Source organism: Pogoniulus pusillus, chromosome 4, assembly GCF_015220805.1.
Source record: "Pogoniulus pusillus isolate bPogPus1 chromosome 4, bPogPus1.pri, whole genome shotgun sequence".
NCBI classification, from domain to species: Eukaryota; Metazoa; Chordata; class Aves; order Piciformes; family Lybiidae; genus Pogoniulus; species Pogoniulus pusillus.
The window spans coordinates 40,297,859-40,322,603 of NC_087267.1; the positions used below are offsets into that span (position 1 = coordinate 40,297,859).

At 42.5% G+C, this 24,745-nt stretch overlaps 1 protein-coding gene across 1 annotated transcript; it reads right to left on the bottom strand.

The window, feature by feature from the left end:
* Window positions 1–4,599: 4,599 nt before the first annotated feature.
* Window positions 4,600–23,442, bottom strand: DHTKD1 (dehydrogenase E1 and transketolase domain containing 1). Its single transcript, XM_064142647.1, has 17 exons — window positions 23,282–23,442; window positions 20,772–20,927; window positions 19,825–20,036; window positions 17,854–18,048; window positions 17,284–17,553; window positions 15,811–15,982; window positions 14,061–14,259; window positions 12,890–13,202; window positions 11,822–11,906; window positions 11,036–11,175; window positions 10,512–10,662; window positions 9,223–9,329; window positions 8,005–8,169; window positions 7,642–7,724; window positions 6,286–6,455; window positions 5,694–5,779; window positions 4,600–5,128 (listed from the first exon to the last, which is right to left on the bottom strand). The coding sequence occupies exons 1-17, from the start codon at window positions 23,433–23,435 to the stop codon at window positions 5,027–5,029; spliced, it is 2,760 nt and encodes a 919-aa protein (XP_063998717.1). The 5' UTR covers window positions 23,436–23,442; the 3' UTR covers window positions 4,600–5,026.
* Window positions 23,443–24,745: the final 1,303 nt, after the last annotated feature.

Here is a 24,745-nt window from a genome sequence, read left to right on the forward strand (position 1 = left end):
TGAAATGCTTTTGTGCAAAAAGAATCAGCACTCCTACGCGGAGAGCCAAGTGCGTGTGCAGAGTACCGCAAACAGGCTGAAAACAGACAGTGGTGTTTAGTATATTCCTCAGTGACACAGACTGTAGGAGCAAGTGCACTTCCAGCACGTTTACAGGCGACACCAAGCTGAGTGGTGCAGTTGATACACTTGAGGGAAGGGATATCATCCAAAGGGACTTGGACAAGCTCAAGATGAGGCCCAAGTGAACCTCGTGATGTTCAACAAGTGCAAGGTTCTGCACCTTGTTTGGGCCAAGACCCAATAATAATAGAGATGAGGAATGTACTGATTAAGAGCAGCCCTACAGAATAGGACTTAGGTGGATGAAAAGCTGGACGTGGGCCAGCAACATACACCAGCAGCCCAGAAAGCCAACTGTATCATGGGGTCTATCAAAAGCAGCATGACCAGAAGATAGAGGGAGGAGAGTCTGCCCCTCTGCTCCACTCTTGTGAGACTCCACCTAAAGTACTATGTCCAGGCCTAGAGCCATCAGCACAAGAAAAACATGGACCCATTGAAGCAGGTTCACAGGAGGTAACAATAACTACCAGAGATCTAGAACACCTCTCCTATGAGGAAGGCTGAGAGAGTTGGTGTTGTTCAGCCTGGAGAAAAGAAAGCTCTGGGGAGACCTTATTGCAGCCTTTCAGTACTTTAAGGGGAGCTTGTAAGAAAGATGGAGCAATCTTTTTAGCAGAGCCTGCTACAACAGGAGAAGGGGTGATGGTTTGAAACTACTAAAGGGGAGATTTAGACTAGGTATAATGAACTTTTTTACAACAAGAGTGGTGAAACACTGGCACAGATTGCCCAGAGAGGTGGTGGATGTCAAGTTGGACAGGGCTGTGAGCAACCTGATCTATTTGAAGATGTCCCAGCTCACTGCAGGGATTTAGACTACATGACCTTTAAAGGTCCCTTCCAATACAATGCATTCTATGATTATATACACCCAAAATTTGTGGGAGAAATGGCATTGACCCCTAACTCAGCAAGTGCTATGTCTTGCTCCTGGTAGCTGTTAGCCATTGTGGAACAGCAGGCTATCTGCATCAGCAATACCAAGGAGAACTGTGTTGGAGCTCTGCCTCCCTTGTCCCAGCATCCCTGGAGGGCTCCATGGCATAGTAGTGCTAGCCTGGGGGCATCTCGCTGAGCAGTACCACAAAAATAGCTGCATCTGCCCCTGGGAAGATAAACTGGGCTCTGAATACCAGAGCATCCTTTATGTGGTTTGATAAGCAAACGTCCACAGCCTTTGTGTAGGTGGTGCAGAACAAGGCCTGGCTCAGGCCAAGTGAAACTTAGCATACTGGGTCTGCTCTTCTTTGTTTGCATTGTCAGCATGACAGAAGTGTCGGTTTATATAATCACCAGCTTGAAGTCAAGGCTGATGATTGTGCTCTATAATCTCCTTAGCTACAGCTGCAGCCAAAACAATGCTACTCCTCGGCCTCCTTTTTCTAGCCACAGACATGAAGGTTCTCTGTGAGCAGAGCACCAGAAGATAAACTGTACAAAAAGTACCAAGTATGACAAAAGTGCCTGTTTGGCCACAGTGCCTGACAAATGTCCAAACAAAATATATCCACATCCCTGTAAAAGAGCAGCTGCTGTTATCAGACAATATCTATGGTTAAAAACAGAAGTGAAGGACAGGCAGAGCTCCAGCAAAGGTGGTTTCTACCTGGAAGAGTCTGCTACCTGGGGACTATGGCAAGAAATCCTCAGAAATCTGAGAAGAGCAGAAGTTCAAAGTGGAGTACATCGTCATTAGGTGAAGCTGTTCAGAATGTGTAAGGAGTTGTAGTTTGCTAGAGCAAAATGAAAGAAATGTGATTTCATGTCACTGTGACAGATGAGCTAGAGCAATCACATGAAACAGGCTGCAGAGCAGAGACCACAGAGGTTACTTCTGGTTAAGAAATGGATGAGTGAAATAATTAGGATATAACACCAAAGGAGGCTTCAGAGATGCTTTTGGGAGCTGCTTTTCTAGGTGAATGCCTACCCTGCCTATGATGTGCCCCCTTCCTCACCCACCAGGACTTCCTGTCTGGTAGTGCTGGATTTGGTTAAACCCCACTTGTTTATTTTCAAAAAGGTCTTTTTGTCGTGGTAGGTTTGTTTAGTTTGAGCATGCTTACCCAGGTAACTCTGAGAGGAGTAAGAAGGTGCCAACTTCACACTGACAACTAGACTGGAAAAGAAAAAACACTGGTAAAAATGCTGTGGTGATGGGAGAGCTGTCATGGGGCAACAGAAGGGCTCTCAACACTGGGGTCTGCTTGTCTTTTACCTTCCACTGCCTTCTGGCTTCATCATTCTCCCACTTAACCCTTGGTTATTTATCATTTGGTTATTTGGTTATCTTGGTTATTTATCATTCGCTTCCCAATGCAGATTCATTTCTTTCCTTTCTCCAGGTGACAGCTGTACCAAAACCTTCACTCAGGAGCTGCTAAGGCTTTCCACTAAGGAGGAACTGGGCCTGTCTGCTGAAGTACAAAGCATGTGGCTACAAAAGTGTCTCAGCAACTGGGAGTGGAGGGCAAAGGGATTTTCCTTGTATTTCTTCCAAAGATAATTAGCTGAAAATGTTACACAAGCTGAAACAAAAGGAGGAGCAGTGGAGTAACAGAATCTTTTGGGACCACTAACAAATACCTTGCAGAGCTCTCCCTGACACTTAGGCTAGTCTTCTAAATGGATGCAGAGCTCACAGATAATGTGGAAAAAAAAGATGAGATTCAGAAGAAGCCCTCACAGGACCCTCAGGACAAGGTGCAAGAAGGGGAAGACCCATGGTCACCCCCTGCTTATGAGAGTTTGTCATGGTTTGAGAGGTTCCAGGTTATTCCAGAGTCTCTAAGAAAACTACAGAAACCAAGATCCATCCCAGGGGATGAACTAGTTGCCTCCAGATATCCTGATTGTTATTCAGTCCCATAATCCTGCAAATACTTTAAAAATAAGCAGCAAAGTCAATTCACTCTCTTTCCTCCCTGCCTCTCCAGCTTCTCCAGAGGAATCTTATCTGGGTAACTAGGTAACCATGTAGGAGGTACCCTGTAGGCCAGCAGCCTTCAAGGCCGTGGCCCACAGTAAATTTCAGCTTGTTTGGGTCCTAAATGGGAGACAAGGGGGGATGGGAGAAAATGAGCGCTGGGGTTTTGGTGGTGGATTTTGGTTCAGTTGGCTGAAAAAGTTTTTTTGGGGAATTCTCATGTATCCTGTATTAGGTGTTAAGGATTCATGTATGCCATATCTTTTCTTGCACATCTTTAAATACAATCTTTCTGTATTTTCATCTCCAGTTCAGCGAGAGCCTCATTATTTTCCTGCCCCTTTTTCCTTAGAAAAAGAGTAAAGTAGAATAATCTCAGTCTGTTGCATTCTTGCACAAACAACTACGACAGAGTTAAAGCTGAACTCCTTCTGCTCACCTTGTCTTGTTGCTGGAGCAAAGGTGCCTTCTGGGAACTTTTTCTAATGGCTTGAACATCTGCATCTATTTGAACTCCTTCAAAATACCTGGCTGCTACTCTTCTGTTTTGTCATTTGCTGCTATTCCTTTCACTGATTTCTTCTATAACCTGTTTACATCTTTTCAAGACATGTGATTCCTACACTGTAAAGAGTTTTTGCTCAGTAACAACCCAAGAGGCATCCACATGAAGATCTATCCCAATGAAAAAAAAAAAAAAAGCTAGACCAATAAAAAGCTAAACAACAAAAAAAAAAGCCAAAAAGCCATCATGAATTTTTTGCTATGGCAGAATTTTTTTGTAAGTCACTTCAACCCCCTAATTCTCCCACCTATCATCTTTCCAGCTTCTGGCACATTTGAAAGAGACCTCACCATTACACATTTCAGCAAGCTGTCCCTCCAACTCTTAGCAGCCTGCCTCATTTCACCTTTCTTTTTAGGTTGATACAGTCTGGGGCTCTTTTCTATTGCTCTTACTTTGTCACAACTTCAGCCTTCTTCCAGAAAGATTGTGGAACTAAGGGCCACTGAAGGAAGTAAAGTCTCAACAACAGTACATATTCTTGAGAACTGGTGATACAGAACAGCAGCCTCAGACTGAATAAGATGGTTTATTAAATGTGCTTCTCTCTGGTTTTACTAGTGAGAAGTTGTGCATTCTTCTCAACACGGAAGTCTGAACACAATCTTAGGATTAAGGAAAAAAAAAACCTAAATAATAAACAAAATATCCAGAAGGACACTAAGAAGAATTTCCCAGGCAGGAGGTAGCGTCACTTTTCAGGCTAGCCTCTTAAAACTGATTTAGCCTCAATAAAATATGCCTTTAAAATATGGCATGATCCATGCAGCAGCCTTCCACTCTGCAAGCTTGATGTGAAACCACAGCTCCTCCATGCAAGAGAAACAGTGGTGCCCAAAGCCTTCAGGAGCTATCCTGAAGCTCTCCCCTCACCTCAGGAATCTTGCTTTAAGAAGTACTATATTGAGAAGAGCAGCAATAGCTGCAACAAATCCATTTGTGGCCCACAGGAATAGAGAAGAGAAAATCCACAACACTGCTATAGAAATGGCTCATTCCCAGGCATGGGGAAGCATTTATTCAACCAAACAGCACTAACACTTCCATGGAAGTACATGTCTCCACACATGCACCACTCCAGGGAACTGTCAAGCACAGATAAGCAACATGTTTCAAGGTATTTTATAGCCACCTCACTGATCTGCCCACTGGATGGGATTTTGTTCTTTTTTTTTCCACTTTAAAAAGATGTTTTGTAGAAAACACTATAAGAGAACAAGAAGCATTTAGAGTAGGCAGGCATCAGCGTTCATTCTGAGGTGTTCCACATGAAAAAATAGCTTAATTGTTCCAGTTATTATTTTCTTTTCATTTTGGAGAACTAAGAGTCTTAAGGGTCTGGGTTTTGTTCTTCTTCACAGGAGGAGGCACCAAACATGATTACCAGCAGAAGTCTGTCCATTGAAACTTTAGATAAACGTGTTGGTAAGAACATCTTCCTGCTGCTGGTGGTGTAAGGTTCCAATGCCAACTGCTGGGGCTGGTAAAGGAGGTCTACTTACGAGACGGAGCTGAAATTTGAGCCAGGAGGAAATGATTAATGAAGTACCAGCACAGGATTGTATCTTGAGGTCCTCTGATGCCATGGTGACATCTGCTGTCATATATTGGGTATTCCCAATTGGAAGTAATGCAGGAAGTTATTCTCCGTCTCCCAAAGCTCATCACTCCAAGAACATTTCAGTGCATGACTGAGCAACCTAATAGGACATGTCCATGCCCATAGCAGGGAGGTTGAAACTAGATGATCTTTAAAGGTTCCTTCCAACCCAAACCATTCTATGATTCTATGATCTGCCAAAGTGAATGACAGCTTTGCAATCTCCAACTACTCACTGCAAGCATGTTGTTTCCTACCTGGGAGCTTTCATCATCCTGTCTACTTTGACTAAACACTAAGTAGGAGAAATCTCCAGGTCTGCTCATCACCACTAAACTGTGCTTTACAGAGCCTAAGTAGCTTAATTTGGTTAATACATAGAGATTCATTATTTTATAGAAGCACCACAGAATTCTGCATTCAAGAACAACTCCAAAGTTCATTTTAAAAATTAAAACACCATGGGGACATCTTACCTTAACCCCCAGCTGCTTTTCAAATCGTGGTGACACAAAGGACCATGGGCCCATGTTCTGTGGTTCTTCTTGACTCCAGATGAAGACTAAAGGAAGGATAAGGGTACATTACAAGTGTACTCAGCAGCTCCAGAAAAAAACTTTTTTTCTTTTGTAGCACCTCTGTCTTTTTTATTTTGTCATTAACTTTGAAATGAAGGCTTTCCAGGTTGAATTCCCTTGCCAGCTACAGCTTGCTGAAGTCAATCTAAAAGGATGTTCATCATGAGGGTATACAGTGTGTAGATTCTGCTTTTCTAATGCTGTTTAGCTATTTAAAAGGCTACACTGCAAAGACTAATGCAGAAAATGCCCCAAATGGTTCCCTTTGACTTTCAGTAGTGCTTTATGGAAGCTGACAACAGCCAAGAGACAAGTTCTTCTGTCAGAAGTGGTAAACATTTGTACTATCTCACTTTAGAAACACTAGAAGTACAGGGGGAAGTGGAAGAAGGAAAAAGTCACTACAACTCTTCATCATGTAAGGCAGGCAACAAATCTGGTTCAGTATTTCAAAGAGTCTAGAAACAAAAGAAGTTGAAATCTGGATAACCTTTTGCACGGCTGTATTTGCTGAGTTCTTGCTGTAGAGCTTCCAGGGGGAAAGGACAGAGTTCTTCAAGTCTCAGAATAGCTGTGTTGTGCTGTTTCTCTCCTAGTGTCTCTCTCTGCTTCACCAAAGCATAGTAATGTTTACCAGAACACAACACCACCTGGGTGACACTAAAGAAAAAAAAATGTTTCCAAGTTCAGTGTTTTACAGAAACTATAAACAGAAGAGTTTCAGGCTTTAAACAAAAACAACCATCCAAACTTTAAAGACAACTTTATGAAGCTAAATTTCTATCCCAGACCATCTTTTTGTCCCTTCTTTGCCTTTCCTCCCACTCCCCTCCATTAGATGGCAAACTTTGGGCACAGTATGCCAAAGCTCAGAGGTACTGTTTCTTCAATAATCCTGAGAGTTACCTTACAGTGGAATTCATCTCTCTCAACTTTAACCATCTAAAAATTAAACACATGTTTGAAGCTAGTCATCTGTGTCATCTGTGGAGAATACACCAGAGAGGGACAGAAATATCTCCAGAGTACAAATCTCTCTCATACCAAAGAGGGACTGCCCTCTGGAAATATGCAGTGCCATCCAGCAATCAGAGAGGTCTTGGCTGCCCAGACAGGGGCAAGGAGACAAACTTCAGCCTTTATGCCTCACCATCTTATTTAAACAAGATGCTAAGCTGCTTCTAGTCTTTCAATTGTGGATGAGGATGCAAACATCAGGGATGCTGCCAAGACTCTGGTACTACTGGGGCAAGGACCAGACAAGCACCTTACAAGGGAAAAAAACAAAGGCCAAAACTGTCCATTGTGAACAGGATTCTCTAAAATACTTGGAGGGAATGAGACAGACACACATCATTATTACTGCCCTAACTTCACTTCATCAGCTCAGGTGTTCCAACAACAGACCAGAATTCTGCATCTCTTGAACAGCCAAGTCTAGATGAGGGGCATCTCTGACCATGGCAGGGAGGCTGAAGCAGGTGATCTCTGAGGTCTCTTCCAACATATGCCATTCTATGATTCAGTTAACAGCTGCCCCTAGCAACTGTGAGCTAATGGGTATGGTGCAGAGTAGTACCCAATAGATCAGTAAATGTGGTCACAACCTCCCTGTAAGGGCAAAAGCTGAAAGCCTGAACACTTTACTGTTATGCAGAGAGATAAAACTACAAGCAAATAAACAGATGAAAAGGAAAGAAATAAGTAAAACTTTAAGTCATCCACCATAAAGCAACATCTTACCCCTTAAGTCACCTCCTTCATATTACCTCAAACTTGAGCTGTTACGTAGGAGAAAGGAAGAGGACATCCTTTCTGAGCTTTTCCTCTAAGAAAGGAGAGTTACCTTTTAGGATCTACAGAGGAGTCACCAATGACAGGCTTGAATGTTGTTCTTGGAGCCATTTCTTCAAAACTTGATACAGCAGCCTGCATGGGGGAGAATTGGAAATTACAAAACCTTGCTGCCTTTTTTTGGGCCAGATAGGAATTGACAGAGACAAAAGACACAACCTTCCCTCTTCCTCCCATTCCCACTCACACAAATGAAAGGTGGGATGATAAAGAATCAACTCTACGCCTAGCTCACCTCCACCCAGCTTTAATCCTCAACCTATCCTGCCCTAAACAGATAAAGCCCCATAGATTTGACCCCAAAAGAGAGAGAGAGGGAAAACAAGAAAAAGGAAAAGAAAGTTTTTCATCTTACAGGAAGTCTGAGTAACACTTTGGGAGAAACAACAATGAGAGGTTTCCTGAAGTTTCGGACCATTTGCCGACGGAGTAAATGAAAATACTGTGCTGGGGTAGTGGGATGCACAACTGACATGTTGACCTGGTCCCCATCAACTCCCTCTTCAGAGCTGTCACACATCTGTGTAAGGGAAGCATGGCAACATCTTGTCAAGAAGCAAGCAGTGAGACGAATATACGAGACAGAATCCAAGCACATAAGACACATGGACTAGAATAAGAACTGAAGAACAAATATACCAATCCAGACACTGATTACAAGGGAAGAACAACTTCAGAGAAGAAATGGTTTTAGCTTTTAACTGCTAAGATTGTATCTGAACTGCAGATACAGCAGACTGTAACTAGGGCAAGACAGTTTGAATTTCTAACAGTGGAGAGGTCATAACTCCATCAGAGTGACAGCATCCCTCTAAATGTGTTGCAAACCCCTCCTTAAGCCACTACTCAGATGCAAAGGCTTACTTACTGTAGTCACAAGGGCACAACAGGGGATTTTTTTAATACTCTTTTTGGTGAAAATGTGCTGCAGATTTCCTACCTGGTATTTCCAGCATTCAACTGGTGTGCTGTGTGCCACTCTGTGAGTGGTTTGTACAAGAGGGTGGCTTCCTGTTTCAGATGCCAGCCCCTCTAAGTGTGTTCTATTAGAGGTCTGCTATTTGCAGTTCAGCAAATGGACTCACTCTAGTACAGTGACATTGCTGAGAAGCAGCACCCAGAAAAGAGACAGCAAGGAGCAGTGAAGCACATCCCATTAGGGCTGTCTACAGAGTGCAGGGCCTTCGTGAGCACCACACAAATCTCACATTAGGAAATTTCATGTTCCCAGACACTTACCTGGGCAAGTGACAGACATACAAGGGGAACGGTAAGCATTTATTACAGGGTTCAGTCAGAGTCTTGCACCACAGCTCTTGTGGCAGCATCCAAACAAATAATCCTTCCTCACCACTTCTAGACCAACACTTTCTCATCACAGTTCCCTTTCTTCTTCTAATTTCAGCCCAGGTCATTCCTATCTCATCATGATGGATGATCCTGGTATGTCTCCAGCTTCTGATGTCACTAGCAGGTACATCAAGAATGGGGCATACTGTGGCAAGACTTCCAGAGCATGGATTTCCAGTGCTGTGATGGGGGATATGGGCATCTGAGAGGGGTGGTGGAGTACCTGTAAGAATCGTTCCATGCGGCAGGATGAGTGCTCTGGGCCTGCGCCATCATAGCCATGAGGAAGAAGAATTACTATCCCACTCTGCAAAAGCCATTTGGCCTCACCTAAAAATATACAAAGAGGAAGAAAACATTAATTTCTACAGGACATAAAGCTCTCCCCAAACATAGTACTTTGCATAAACTCCACAGGAAAAAATGCATAGCTAATTTCCACACCATTAAACACAACCCCAAAACCTGCTGCTGGCATTTCACAAGATTCACAAACAGCACACACAAGATGACCCAAAGTTTCTGACATTACCATATGACTTTGGCCTTCCACAAATCATAAGCTTCCATGTGAAGCAGTGAAGGTTTCAAAACTTTCCCTGAAATACCAGTGTATGCAAGAATTCTTTAATGGAACTGCCCTCCTGACCAGCAGGGGTGCTCAAAGGCAACTCTTCTCCAGTAAGAAAATACCTGACCATAAGTTATTGCATATTTTCTGCATCCCTTGTCATTTGGTCCTCTGCAGGTGTGACCCAGACAGCATCCTCTGAGGCAGTTCCAGCTAACATAGCAGTACTGGCCACAGGCTAGTTTCCCTGGGCTCCACCAAATCACCTGTGCTATTTAAGGGATTACAGTTAACTTCTAAAGGTATTCACCACAGCATCAAATATGTGTTGAGAAGAGGTGGGATAAGAGTGCCTCTGAATTTCCATTTATGAGTACAGAGGGAGTGGCCTACCAGAGACTAGATGCCAAAACTCTGCACACTTGTACACAAAGAATCCCACTCTAGAAATCCATCTCAGTATTTTCTCAGTATGTTCCAGCTCAGAGAGGTCTTTTTGCAATATCTGAGCACTCAGAAAACATCAAGCTTAGAGGATGATTTTAAGACATTTTTCTCAGCTTTTTTTGTTTAAAATAATCATTATTTTCTTTCTGTATTGCTTCAGGATTTTTTCAGATACCTCATGAAGGAAAGATACAGACTAAAAAGCTATCAGCTATGCATACAGTAGAGTAAACAAGGGAAGGGGAAGAGAGGCCATTAATATCATGAACTATCCTTTTGGAGTTACTCTTTTCTGCCAAGACTGGGATGTCTTTCATTTTAGATAGATTGTCTTCAGAGAAAAGCTGCACAGAAGTCAGGCAAACTCACAAGACTTATTGAGGAAACAGAATTCTTTTCTCAACATGCTGCCCTTTTACAGATGAAGGATTTGCTAAAACCATGCTCAGTACAGATGATTAATTTTAAAATACATTAGCTCCTTGTACACTCACCTCCAGAGATAAAAGTGTCAAATATAATCTGGGCTCCATTAAAGAAATCTCCAAACTGAGCTTCCCAAATTGGCAGTAACTTAGGGCTCTCAATACTCATTCCATATTCAAAGCCAAGCACAGCTTCTTCAGACAAGGGACTGTTACTCACCTAACAAAAGGAAATGATTGGGAGGGTTGGATGAGGAAGATTACAACCTAGGGTTAAGAACCTTTGGAACCAGGCACATCAGTGCTAGGTACACTGAGGACATGCATTCCTGAAGGCAGCTGATGGTCACCTTGTTTTTTGCTTTTGAATGAAGAAACTGAGGGGAAAAGAATATCAGCTGATCTCTCCAGGAAAAGCAACCCCACCTTGTTAAATTTGTCAAGAAGGTAACTAGAGAAGAGGTGCCTTGACTACTTCTGTGTCTCTATCTGGGCTGTACCACAATAAACAAGCTGTATATATAAGTCTCAGAAACTTATGTTCTGTTTCAGCACAATTTAAAGAAGGTTGTCTTGCAGATCACAGAACCTACCTCTATGAAACCTTTCTGGTCTGGGGACATATGATTCAGAGGAATGTAGGTATCATCTGTCTCTTGGCAAACCAACATTGCATGTCGCTGGCTAAAGGTTCCTCTGCCAACATCTTGTCCACTTAGTCTAATATTAAACCCTTGCCAAGCAATAAAGAAAACACTGGATTAGCAATTCATGTAAAAAGAAAACATGCAGGACATCAACTCCTTTATTCTAAAATATTTCTCCTGTTATGTCTCTGCTTGGATTTCCCCTCATCACCAACATAAAGTCTGATGGAATTCATAACCAGCAGTAACTCCAGCTTGCAAGCACAGAAATGCTCAGACATTTATCTTTTCTCCTCTCTGCAGCCAAGAATTATTTTGTGGTAAATGGTTCCATTTACTGAAGCACACTGCAAAAAATATGCATTTTGTACCATAAGTAAATGGAGATTTGAATTCAGGCTAGAGAGGATGGGGAAGAAATAGTAGCATGAAACATGCTGTCAAAGTATTTTTGAGGCCCCACTGATGTCAGCTGCATTACTTATGTGCTTAGTTCCATGCACAAATGTTCTGGAGGAGTGGGAAACAACAACAACTCTTTGAAGACATCTAGTACTCAGTTTAGAAATAGTAGTGGCATACAGTATTCCTATTCCCTGCATGCTACTAATGCAAAAGCAAACTGTCAATTTTATACATCATATCCATCTTTAAAATCATCAAAGTTAATGTTATACTTTATTGACACCACAGCAAAACTACTCCGTTGTCTTCTGTCCATTGGCCTCTTACCTTGACTCAGCAGGGAACCAAAAGCTAAAGTTTCAGCTGTTGCCCAGTCCAGCTTAGTTCCTTCCTCCATTTTTTGTATTCTTGACTAAACACATAATTAACAAAGAAAAGTTATTATTCTGCCTTTTTCCATGTGTGGAACAGATCAGTATTAGAAGCTAGGAAAAAATCCCAGAACACTGGAGAGAGAAATGCTCTGTTCCTGCAGCCAGACTAGGTTGGTTTGGAATTGTCTTGTTTCAGCACATGCTGAAAGAGAGTGCCCTGAAGACTGCAGAACCATAGATAACCCCTGTGTTCACTTACCAGTCAAGACACTGTGGAATGACAAATTAGATCATAGTCTGAAAATACAAAAAATCTTAGCAGAGCACAAAGTATACTCCTGACAGACTCTTGGTTTGTCTGGTTAGCAGTGATGGAAGACACTCGGTGTAAGCATTTCAGTCCCAAACAAACGATCATACTTATCAGTGGGCTGGGAACTTGTTCAACTCAAGCCCATAGAACTGCCAGCTAAACAGCTGCACATGGTCATAATTCATCAAAGGGAAACGTTCACAAATTCAAACTGTCCAATTATCACACACAAACTTACAAGCCATCAAAAACTGCCTGTCAGACTTGGCCACGTGTGAATGCTTAGGTTTATGTATATAAAATATAATCACTCATGACTGGCTTTAGAAAGTAGGTACACTATTACCAAGTTCCTGATTCATTCTCTCACAAAGTTCTCATTATAATCATAAAGTATGTAAATGATAGAAACTTATCATAATAGTTTCCATCACGCGTAAGAATAAGAAACTGTATTTTCTACAAACATCTTTCTTCAGTGCAAGAGAATATTGTTGACATAACAAAATAAAGCCTATGGTGAGAGGGCATGTCTTTCTTCAAAACTGGGATAAAAATGTCATAATCTTAGCCTTGAAGAAAAGCAAGCTGTTTGCCTAGAGAATACTGTGCTATTCTCTAACTGGCAGCCTTGCTGTGTTTAGTGTTTCCTTCACCAAGTTATATCTTTGCACAATGAGACTAGAGGCTTCCTTGTATTCTACTGACCTGGGCATAGGTCTTCAGAAGATGGCTGTGCATCTGGAGCTCTTCAGGCACCTCTACAGACTTGACTCCAATAAACTGCAGAAGTGGTACAGGCATACCTGTGTCCCACGTGGTGATTTTAGCAGAAGGCTCAACAAAACCTTTCCAGTGAGCCTGCAGGTTGGTAGGAGGTGGACTATACAAAGTCATATTGGCAAGATGATCATTCAGCTTGGAATAGTATGTTGTCTTTATCTCAGATACTTCAGCCTCAGTCATGAGTCCAGCAGCTATTAGGTGTTCTGCATATGTGTCTGGGATACTTTTACGGGATCTGTCAGAGAGGGAATCAAATCCCATAGTCATTAAGCCAGAAAAGTGTCACTGCAGAACAAGGAAATACCACCTGTTGGTATCACGGACAACTAAAATAAATGATGTCCTGGTGCATTAAACTCATTTGAGACATTTGTTCTCCTGGCATTTCTAGAACAGTAACAATTCTCTTGGATACCTGCTTTACAGTCCTTTTTTTTTTTCATTAAAAAAGTCCTTGTAGTTAGCAGTTACAGGTTAAAACAAATCTGAACCTTCTCCTAGTCAGACTAAGTCTCTGCTATCACACATATTTTTCCTCAGAAAAACTGACAGTAGCATTTCAATATTAGCTGAGAACCAAGCCATCTATTCCATAAATGCTTCACCTAAAATTGCAGAAATCACTGGCCAGTGAATTTTTATGTGCATTTTCCTTTGAGAATAAGGATGAAATCTGAATACATAAACAATGACTAAGTCCCTGCCAGAACCAGCAGGACCAGGCAAAGGACATCACAGTGGCTTCCTGCCTATTCCCACGTTATGTACACTTCCTCTTGGTACATAGAAGACAGTTTTGCAGTCTGATTACTAGTGACCAAGAATCTGAAATCCAAGGTCTATGTGCAAGATTGTTCTCTAAGAGGCATCAAGCTGCACATCCAAGAACCAGCACTAGTGGTTACCTTCATTATGGTCAAGGCCTGCCTTAGTCAAGGCCTGCTGACAGTGTGGCTGCTCTTACATAAAGACCTGCTGGTAAGGCAAGGGATCTTCATTATGACTTCTATGACAGTAGCAGGCAATACTGAGTTGGTACAGACACAGGCACACTTTGTGTTTCCCCACCAGGGGGTGTTACGGGTACCATTACCTGATAATTTTGTACATGGTGGGGTTGGTGAAGAACGGCTCATCGAGCTCATTGTGGCCCCACTGCCTGTAGCACAGCAAGTCTACTATCACATCCCTGCGGAACTGGCGTTGGTACTCGACAGCCAGTCGTGTGGCACGGACCACTTCTTCAGGATCATCCCCATTCACGTGGATAACTGCACATCCAACAATTTTACCTGCCCAGAGGTTCAAAACATAGCAGCAGTCATCATACCCAAGCTCTTCCAAAGAATATGAAGACACACCAACTCTGCTGCAAACTACAGACTCAAGTGTATATAAGAAAAATAAATCTGTGAAAGATGCTCTCTGTGATGAGAGCTGGGCTAAGGTGTAGGAGTCTTCCCTGAGAGAAAGTGCAATTTACACAGCCTGTTGTGTTTGTCACAAGTTTGAACACAACTTCTTTGGCAGCACTAAATTCCCAGAAGACTTTCTACACACAGTTCCTGCATCTCATTAATCTGGGTAAAGTCTGCAGGAAATAAAAATGAACTATTTGATGACTTCTCTTTCAAATAAAAACTAAGTTTTATTTCCTTCTTATCTTATCATTACTATGAACTCCTACAGGCTAGAAGCAATCTTTTTCTTTGTCAGTAGTCATTCTATCCACTGCTTCTCCAGGCAGCAAGGTCTGTTCATTAAAAAAAAGACTGCAAAATTCAAACATCTTAATACTCTGTCCTCTATGACAGTTTGGATGTAAATCTCCTCAGCAACAGAGTGCTGCTTCTCTTGTGTCTTATCCTCCCAAATTGTGGGAAATTAAGATACTACAGACATTCCTAACCCACATAATTTTTTTCTCTATAACAAAATCCTAACACTCACATGGACAACACACACCTCACTGGTCAGGTAAGGAGAGAAAAATTAGGATGAAAGAAAAAAAACCCAAAGCAAAAACTTCCTGCAACACAAAACCAGACCAGGGAAGGAGTAATAATAACATATGCTATCTGCTTTATCACCTTATCAGATTTAATGATTCTACCTGTTCAGTTTGATGAAACTGTAAGACAAACAAAAACATTTGCTGTTTACTTAAAATCATGTACAAGTGTATTTTTAATTATAGGAAACATGCACAATGGAACTGACTACTGCATCTCTGATCTTACTGATTGTAATACATCTCTTTATCGCTAAGAAAGAACAGTCCAAAACAAAAGACTTCTAGTTTAAGCTTAGAAATAGCATGAGCTTCATCTTTCCAATACAAGTTCAACAAACTCACTTGACAACAAAACAGAAAACTAAAGGAGTACCTGACTTATAAACCTTGCTCAGAAAACACACTGGAATGACTGTGATTAAATTTAACAAGATAGATCTATTATACACTCCATCACAACACATTTTTAAAAGCTGTCAGTGACATGGCAGAAATGAAATGAGTAATAAAGACTTCACATTAAATCTTGCAAATATTTTATTACATCCTGTAAAAATGTGACAAGATTTTTTTCAGTGCTATTTAGTCTTTGCCATAAAGCAGATGGGTGAGAGCATATTTTTAGCATCTGAATTTTTGCTAGTAGCAGGTAATAATCAATAGTAATTTTCATTTCCACTCTATCATGAAAATTGGGCTATATTAACCTAACTCCTAGAGTTGACAGGAACTTGCTATAAAAAGCCTACAGCACAGCAAATGTTCACATTGGACTTAAAAATCCTTTCTGACACAAGAAGAAACTTGCCTTCTGATTCAACATACATACCAATATCGCTGCAGTACAGAGATGATCTTCCTCGCTCTGGAGGAGTGGTATAGCCTAGCTGGTTATTAACAATCAGATGGATGCTCCCACCAACTCTGAAATGTGGTAGGCTAGAAAGTGTCAGTGTTTCAGGAACAACCCCTTGCCCAGAGAAAGCAGCATCGCCATGAACCTACATTAGGGAAGAAGATGGAAAAATCTCATTAGAAAACACAGGAAGAACAGCAAAATCAAAACTGTAACTCATTAAGCAAGACCTTTTAAATTGAGTAGGTAGAAACATAGAATCAGTAAGGTTGGAAAAGACCTCTAAGATCATCAAGTCCAACCATCAACCCAACACCACGATGCTCATTAAAGCATGACCCTCAGCAGCACATCTACACACCTTTCAAATAGCTCCAGGGATGGTGATTCAACCACCTTCCTGGGCCACCAGTTCCAATGCCTGAGCATTCTTTCAGTGAAGAAGTTGCTTCTAATATCCAATCTAAACCTCTTCTACACAACCTTGAGGCCTTTTCCTCTCATCCTGTTGCTAGTTACTTGGGAGATGAGGTAGTTTCAGCTGAATCCACTTCTTAACCCCTTTCAGACCACCCTTTTCATTATTTGAGAGTTTACACAATTTTATCGCTCACACACAGTCATAGCAGCCAAAACCTGTGCATGACTGCCTGATGTAACTGGAACTAATCTATAATCTCTTAAAACTGACCCACCAGTGTATAGGTGACAGTAACTGCCATTGCTTGTCTCAAAGTTGAGGTTCTCATTTTTTAAAAATGAGAAAAAGAACTTTGTCTTGTTTCCTCAGTAGTTCATATTCTCCTTTCTGCTTTCTCTCAATATGCACAAAACATTCGTTTAACTGAATTATGTTTTCACTTCTATCTGTAGCTTCCTTCATGTTTATTATGCTTCACAGGACAAGAGTTCTGCTCCAAGCTATTTTTACTCCTGGTTTTAAAAATATTTAAGAGATTGACTCGTACTTCCAAGTTGAAAACAATGCAAGAAAAGAAGATTTATCAAGGAATTATTGAGAACTGCCTCCACAGATATAAAAGACAGTTCAAAGAGTAAAAACTGATTCCAGCAAGTTTCTTAAACAGTAGTATGATAAAATAATAAAAATCTAAATTCAGTTGCATATTTTGCAACCTTGTTGATAGTTCTTGTCCAAACTCTTTTAATTTAGAAGGCAGCCAGAGTAGTGGTTTAACTGCAAAAGTGGTCTGTGAGGAAAGTCACATATGCCTCTCAGTGAAGAGTACTATAAAAATAAAGGGTATCAATCAAATACCACATCACATATGTCACCTGGAGATCTTTCTTGACCCCCTCCTTCTCCATATCAGTTCTTGATATTCTACATTAATTTAATTTTGGTTGACATTCCTACATACACCACTACACATGCTAGTCCAGGAAGTCTTATAAAGACCAGGCAGAAATTGTGAGAAGAAATACCTGCAGGCAAATAACTTTGTCCCCAGGCTGTGCAGAGCTCTCTGGAGAGTAATCTCCATCGAGCAGAGTTTGTTGCCTTCCTCGAGTCTTGCCCACAGCCACTGGATTGATTGCTTCTAAATGTGAGGGGTTAGGTAGCAAAGTGACATGCACAGGCCTGTGGGAACCGAAGTCAAGGTCTACAGAAGATGTTAGGTGGGACAGAACATCCCCAATGGCTGACGAATTCTCTGGAAATTCACTCAAACCACGCATCTTACGGAACATGAGCTGCAAGGAAACAAATTTGGTTAAAACTCCTTTCCAATTCATTGCCATGTTGAAATAAAAACATAGACAGAACTGTGTGATCTCCTATTCATGAAATCACACAGTACTTCTGGTAACAGCACATAAAGCCCTTCACGAGAGCTATTCTATCAGAAGATATTTAGCTAGGTGCTGGCAGGAGGGGAGAGCACTCTCACACAGGTTAACTTATTTTTTAACTCCAAAATTTGCAAGATGACAAATGTTGGTAGTTTTATTTTATTTCAAAGACACCAGGCACAAAGATTACAAGTCTCTTACCTCAGGTGGAAGCTGAAGTAAACCAGTGAGAAGATTAAGTCTTCCACGATGAGGCATTCCAAGAATGATATCTGTCACACCACTGTATGCACACATCTTGAACAACTCATGGAAGAAACCCATCATACTCTCTGCTCCTTCACCACCGTACCGCTTCACTGTGGCAAACTTTGTGGCTAAGAAGTGATCAAACTCCTATTAAAAACAGAAGAACTTCAATATTAAGCTATCTTAAGCAGCAATTGTCTGTTTGAAAATTTGAAACACAATTTATGTTTGTACCTTGAAAGTCTCAGCTCATCCTTCACCCACACAGTCTAAGAGCACAAGCTGTGATGACTACAAGAAATCAGCTCCTACCTTGTCTTAAGCAGCAAAATATTGAAGACCAAGCTCTCTCTCTAACATGGAAGAAGATTCATGAAGAAATACAATGCCAGAGCAATTCACAAATTCCTTGATAGTTTGCCTTTCTTAGGTGGAAATCAAGGAATGGTGTTCTACAGTATGAACCTTAACTACCCTAAGATGCAAAGTGCTAGAGAAGCACTGTGTTTCATTTTGATGACTAGTAGACACAGTTCTTAGTATGCAGGTAGACCAATGCTTGAGAGAAGGAAAATAAACAAACCTATATTTACTTTATTTTGATCTCACTCCTTCCACTTCATCTACTCCTACATAACTCTCATAAATGACAAAGTTTTGGAAGCGCTGGAACTGTCTGTAGTGTTTTGCAACTGACATCTGAAGGTAAATGAAGTCTGTAACTGAGAAGGGAAGACTGAGCCACAGTCAAAGATCCAAGCCAACTGCTGAATACATTCTAGTTAAGCAGAATTTATTTCTAAGGATTAATGTATACAGAACTAATCACATATAGAAGCTTTTTTTTTTCCTGACTGGGTTGAATTCAACTCTTCAAGTATAGTTCTGGTCACACTGAAATAAAAATAGGGTACATCAGGGTCTGATTTCAAACTCCTGCATCACTGTCAAGTTCCTCTAACTGCCAAAGAGGCAAGAAAAATACAAAATGTGCCATATACTTCTGTTTGGTCATTGGTAAACATTACACTTAACACTCCTTCCACTTGTAAAACTGGAAACAGGGACACCTTCACAGATCCTGCTCTTCTACCTCTCCATCCTTCTGGATAACATAGGGAGAAAAGAGGGGGGGGAAAGAAAATTTTTCACAGTATAGAAGTAGTAGAATACATTTTTCTATACATTTTGCAAGTACATCAATCTTTCACTTGCATAGAACAAAGACTCATTTGCTGAAAACCAGCAGGTTTAACTATGCCACAGAGCAAACACCTCAGTCCAGATCTGTTCTGTTCTCCCAAACTCTTGAGAAACATCACATTTTAAAGCTAGTAAAACAGATCAACATGTGAAAGGAAAACACAAACCAGCTACAATAGAGCACACAATTTCAGAGTTCTGCCCAATCTTGCATTCTCATCAGTAACATTTAATATAAGCTGTAAAATCGTTAGCCTAAGTGAATGTCAGTTTTGAAAAGTGGATTTGTTAATGTCATTATTTGTGTCTTCAGGTGATAAAAGAATACATGTTACAAAAGGTGCTAAAGAATATATGTTACAAGAACATATATTACATACAATCTATGTTCTAATTAGTTGTAAAAGCCTTTAGAGTTTGGAGCAGGCTGGGAATATATTCCTAGAAACTATTTTCAAAGTAATGAATTCAAAGTTTGCTATTTGCTATTTATTTCAGTTAACAGCTGCTAAGTAAATTCAGCAACAACCTCCACTGAGATTCCTGCATTTGTGTATTCAGCTTTTTCAGGCAAACCCTTGTAATGTTTCCTCTTGCACAGTATCAAGACCTTTAAGGATAGCAACTGTCTTTTTGCTGCATGAATAACATCTGGAATAGTACAGGACTTGTGACAGACTCTACAACTCTGTTACAATCCAGCAATGGTGAACAAGGTACCTGGGACTCTAACATCAGTTTGCACAAGTGCTTTTTCTCTTCAGGTGTAAATGCTTCTTGTTTTAGCTCTTCGAATCTTTTAGCAAACCACTCCCTTTCTTCCAAAGTTGGAAGTTGGCTTGTTTCTATGGAAATATGCCCACAATATATATGGTCAAGGTAAGCCAACACATCCTCTAAGGAAGCTTCTTCTTTTCCCATGTTTAGAAGCCCTGGTAAGAAACAGACATTATAATTTAGCTACTTCAGGGAAGGAGAGGAAACCGTAAGACCTATACTGTTGTCTTGCAATTACATTAATATTTTCAGGGTACAGTTTCATGTCTTGTCTTCTTTACTTAAAGACAAAACTCAGGAATACTTCTATAAGCACAATTCAGCGTTATTAATGTGAGTCTCAGACTTGTTTTTAAGGTGCTGAAAATGCCTTTCTGAAACGAATGACACCAAGTCACTTTTTTATGACTAAGCATAGGTCTCGGTATCTTGTGGCTCCAATCCCAGCTGCATCACAAGTAAATAAGCATTCATTTGGCAGATGGAGAAAACAAAGCACAGAAAGAGACCTTCCTTTGTTAAAGGCCACATTGAGTGTCTAAGAGATCTGAGAAAACACAAGTCTTGACTTCTGGTCTTGCACTCTGGCAGCTTTGCAAGTGTTAAGTACTACAGTAAATCAGAATGTTACAGCAACAGGAGAAATTAATGTATAACCTCAGTAGCTTTAAGAATAAGTAAAAATTGTTGTGGTTTCCAAAGGTGCAGGAAGGTCACAAGACATTAATTACATGATGATCAACAAACATAAAAGCAGGCTGATGCCAACAATTTTCTGTCCAACAGTTCATTACTGATTGGACTGCCACTCAATAATTGGCTCTTACACAGCAGGCACAGCCACTCAATCATCTCTGAAGACAGCTGCTGTGATAAGACTACAGACTTACCTGTAGTAACGAGAGGCCCCTGAAGAAGTTCAGCCAACTCTTGGATTTCAGGTACCATGTTCATAACAGCTTGCCCAGAGTACAATGGGTTTATTTTGGCTGCTTTGTGGCCATGTTCAGCATATGCAGTTACTAAACGAGCAAGACCATGGTTAACTAAAACCAAAAAGAAAGAACAGTATCACACATGCTCATATTTAATCCCTTCTCGAAACCAACACAGTAGTGTTCTGACCATTGATCATCACCAAAGTTCTGTCTGGAAAGATATTTTTTCTAAGCAATTGTTTTCACTTTACCACCCCAAACAGCTTCTATCATTTATGTCCTGAATCTGGAGAGCACATCTGCCAACTCCTTCAGCAACCTTTGGATGGGCATCCTTCAGCCCATCCACCCCCACAGACTTGTGTGCATATAAGTGCTGTAGCAGGTAACTGACCACTTCCTCACTTACTGTGATGTCTCTTAGTTCCTGAGCCTGGGTGTCCAAGGAACAGATAGTTCCAGGGCTAAACACTGAGATAAAGTAGGCATCGAACACTTCAGCTTTCTCATCCTTCATCACTATGTTTCCTTCTAAATCCAAAAAAAGATGGAGATTTTCCCTAGTCCTCATTTTGTTGTTAACTAATTTATAGAAACATTTTTTATTATCCTTAATGGCTGTAGCTAGGTTGAGCTCCAGCTCTCCTATTTTTTTCTCTGCACAGCTTCACTACATCTGTATAGTCATCGTAAGAGACCTGTCCCCTCTTCCAAGGGCTTCAAATCTCTTCACCACAGGAGCTGTGTCCAACTTGAGAATGGCATGGTACCAGTGTACAAAGTCCTACTACCTCAGACAGCTGAAATTATACCAGGTGTTTCCCTGCTTCTTGCCAGAAGGACAGGAAGATCTGCTACAAATGAAAGCTATGAACCAGTTTATAATGCATTTCTAATGGGAGGAGGGTTTGCCCTAATAAAGATGCAGTGCTGACATTTTCCAAAAGAGTGACATTTCTGAGACCATTTCACAAAGTTATTTCCATTGCCAGCACCCTGCTGCAGCTGTTACGTTCACACAGCCTGTTTTAAACAGGCCCTTTTCTCTAGGGGGTTCTACAACAGAAGAGCATAACCTTAGCATCTTCCACAACACTCTCAGCAAGAAAGCTACTTAAAAGCAATATTAAAAATCATGGAATTACAGAATGGCAGAGTTTAGAAGACATCTCTGGAGATAGTCTAGTCCAACCCCCCTGCTAAAGCAGGTTCACCTAGAGCAGGTGGCTTAGGACTGCATTCAGGTGAGTTTTTAATAGATTCCACAAACTCTCTGGACAGTCTGTTACAGTGTACTGTCAGTTTCAAAGGAAACAAGTGTTTTTCCCATATGCAGATGGAACTTTCTGTGTTCTAATTTGTGCTTGTTGCACCTCATCCTGTTGCTGGGCACCACTGAAAAAAGCCTAGCTCCATCCTCTTGACACTTGCCCTTCAGGTATTGATAAGAATTGAGATGATGCTCTTAGTCTTTTCTCCAGGATAAACAGGCAGAGGACTCAGTTTTTGTAGTCCACTCATTATCCCCTACAGCTGGACTGTCTCCAGTAGCTACACAATACTCCAGAAGTAGCCTCATTAGCACAGTAGACAAAGAGTGGAATCCCCTGCAACCTGCTGGCCACACTCTTGAATGCACTCCAGGTGATCATTGGCCTCTTGGGCACATTGCTGTCTCACGGTGAACTTGTCTGATGTATCATACAAACATATTAATTGTGCTTAACAAGGAGGCTACAGCTTCATGATGGAACTCTGTGTCCAGTACCTAACAAACCAGTGTCACTCCTGCTTCTGTGAGACGGGCTCAATTCCTACTGGAATCTCCAGAGGTGTTAACTGAGCTAAAGGCCACACAGTTATTGCCATAGTAAAGTTATCTGCACTTAGCTAGTTCAAGCACCGTAGTATCAAAAAGGAAAATCCCAGGTGCATCGCACACGTACTTTTGCGAGCAGTAAAACTCTACAGGAGCACATCGCTGAAGTATCCCCAACAGTCGAAGCACTCACAGCCACTTCGGCTTGTGGAGCTGTGTCAGATACCAGTGGACTATCCGGGAAAACGAAGCAGAGGACTTCGCAGCCTCAGCCTCCCGCAGAGCTGAGGGCAGGTTCTGCCCTACGGCGAGCAGGGAACAGACAGGAGCCCCGGACAGACGCGGCGGGTCGGGACAACGAGAACAAAGCATAAAGCGCCTCGCCTCAGATTGACGCTTCAACGCCGTCGGACTTTTGGCCCCCCTCACAGCTCTGGGGGCATCGCCTTCCTGAGGAGAGTGTGGGGCTGTCGAGCAGAGCCCGAGGCGCTGCGGCGGGGACTCCGCCTTCTCCCAAGCCATGGTGGGAACAGTAGCCCCCCATCTCCGGGGCAGCCCCTCGCTCCGAGGCAGCCCCCGCCGCCCTCCCCTCAGCCCAGCGGAGCCCCTCTGGAAGTGTGTTGGGGAAGTGAACGTGTCCGACCTGCTTTGCCGCTCGCCCGAGCGCTGCGCGGCTCTGCCGCTCGCCCGCTCTCCGCTTTCCGCGGTTTGTAGCCATAGACGCCCCGCTCAGTGTGGTACCAGCGCCGCAGGCCGCCCCGCCACAGCGCGCAGCGAACCGCGCTCGCCGCCGCCATGACCGCCGCGCTGCCGACAGCCAACCGACGGCCACGACGACGACTACGCCCCCACCACCGCCCCCGGCCGGGGTGGAGCCGCCGCTTCCCGCCCCGCGCCCGCTGCCTGAGGGGTGAGGTGGCGCCGGCGGGTTCGGCGTTGCGGGCGTTCCGTCAAGGGCCCTGCCGGGTGTCCGGGCTTTAATTTTGAGCGTTCGGGCTGCTCCTCTGATCCTTCCCACCACTTCAGATGTGTACTGCAGTGCCTTGGTATTTCCTTTTGAAAGGCTGCTTAAATTCCCTATTAAGCGGCCTCTCCTGAAGCATATCGAAGCTTCATCTTGTGCCCAGGCTACGCTGGACTTCGAGTAGACTGAGAAAAGACACAGTCACTTCCACACCTCTGGAAAACCTACCAAAAACAGGCGTGAGTTATTAAAGGATCACAAAATACCAACTTGGAAGGGATCTTATGGACCATCTGGTCCAGCCTGTCCTGACAAAAGCACAGCCCAGACAAGATGGCCCAGCACCCTGTTCAGTTCAGTTTTGAAACAGTGTCCAACGTTAGGATCTCTACCACTTCCCTGGGGAGGTTATTCCAATGGCAGATTATTGTGAAAAAGATCTCCTCTTGTGTTTAATCAGAACATCTGAGAGAGTGAGTTCCCACTGGAACAGGCTGCTTGGGGAGGTGGTGGAATTGCCATCCCTGGAGGTGTTCAAGACTGGATGGGGCACTTAGTGCCATGGTCTCGTTGATTGGCTGGGGCTGGGTGATAGGTTGGACTGCATGAGCTTGGAGATCTCTTCCAAACTGGTTGATTCTATGATCAAGAACTGGCTGGATGGCAGAGCCCAGAGAGTGGTGGTGAAGGGTGCCACATCCAGTTGGCAGCCAGTCACTAGTGGTGTTCCCCAGGGATCAGTGCTGGGACCAGTCCTGTTCAATATCTTTACTGATGATCTGGATGAGGGTATTGAGTCCAGCATCTGTAAGTTTGCAGATGACACCAAGCTAGGAGTAGGTGTTGATCTGTTGGAAGGTAGGAGAGCCCTGCAGAGGGACCTAGACAGGCTGGATGGGTGGGCAGAGGCCAATGGGATGAGATTTAACAAGGCCAAGTGCAGGGTTCTGCACTTTGGCCACAACAACCCCAAGCAGCGCCACAGGCTGGGGACTGAGTGGCTGGAGAGCAGCCAGGAGGAAAGGGACCTGGGGGTACTGATAGACAGTAAGCTGAAGATGAGCCAGCAGTGTGCCCAGGTGGCCAAGAGAGCCAATGGCATCCTGGCCTGCATCAGGAACAGTGTGGCCAGTAGGACAAGGG

Bases quoted from the DNA above. Each gene is read 5' to 3' on its own strand.
- DHTKD1 (XM_064142647.1), bottom strand. From the start codon at position 23,435: ATGGCGGCGGCGAGCGCGGTTCGCTGCGCGCTGTGGCGGGGCGGCCTG. The intron at 11,907-12,889 runs GTCAGTAGAATA...TTATGTGTTTAG, and splicing joins TTCTGAAGACCTATGCCCAG to TCAAGAATACAAAAAATGGA. The intron at 5,129-5,693 runs GTAAGATGTCCC...CTCAAATTTCAG, and splicing joins AAAAGCAGCTGGGGGTTAAG to CTCCGTCTCGTAAGTAGACC.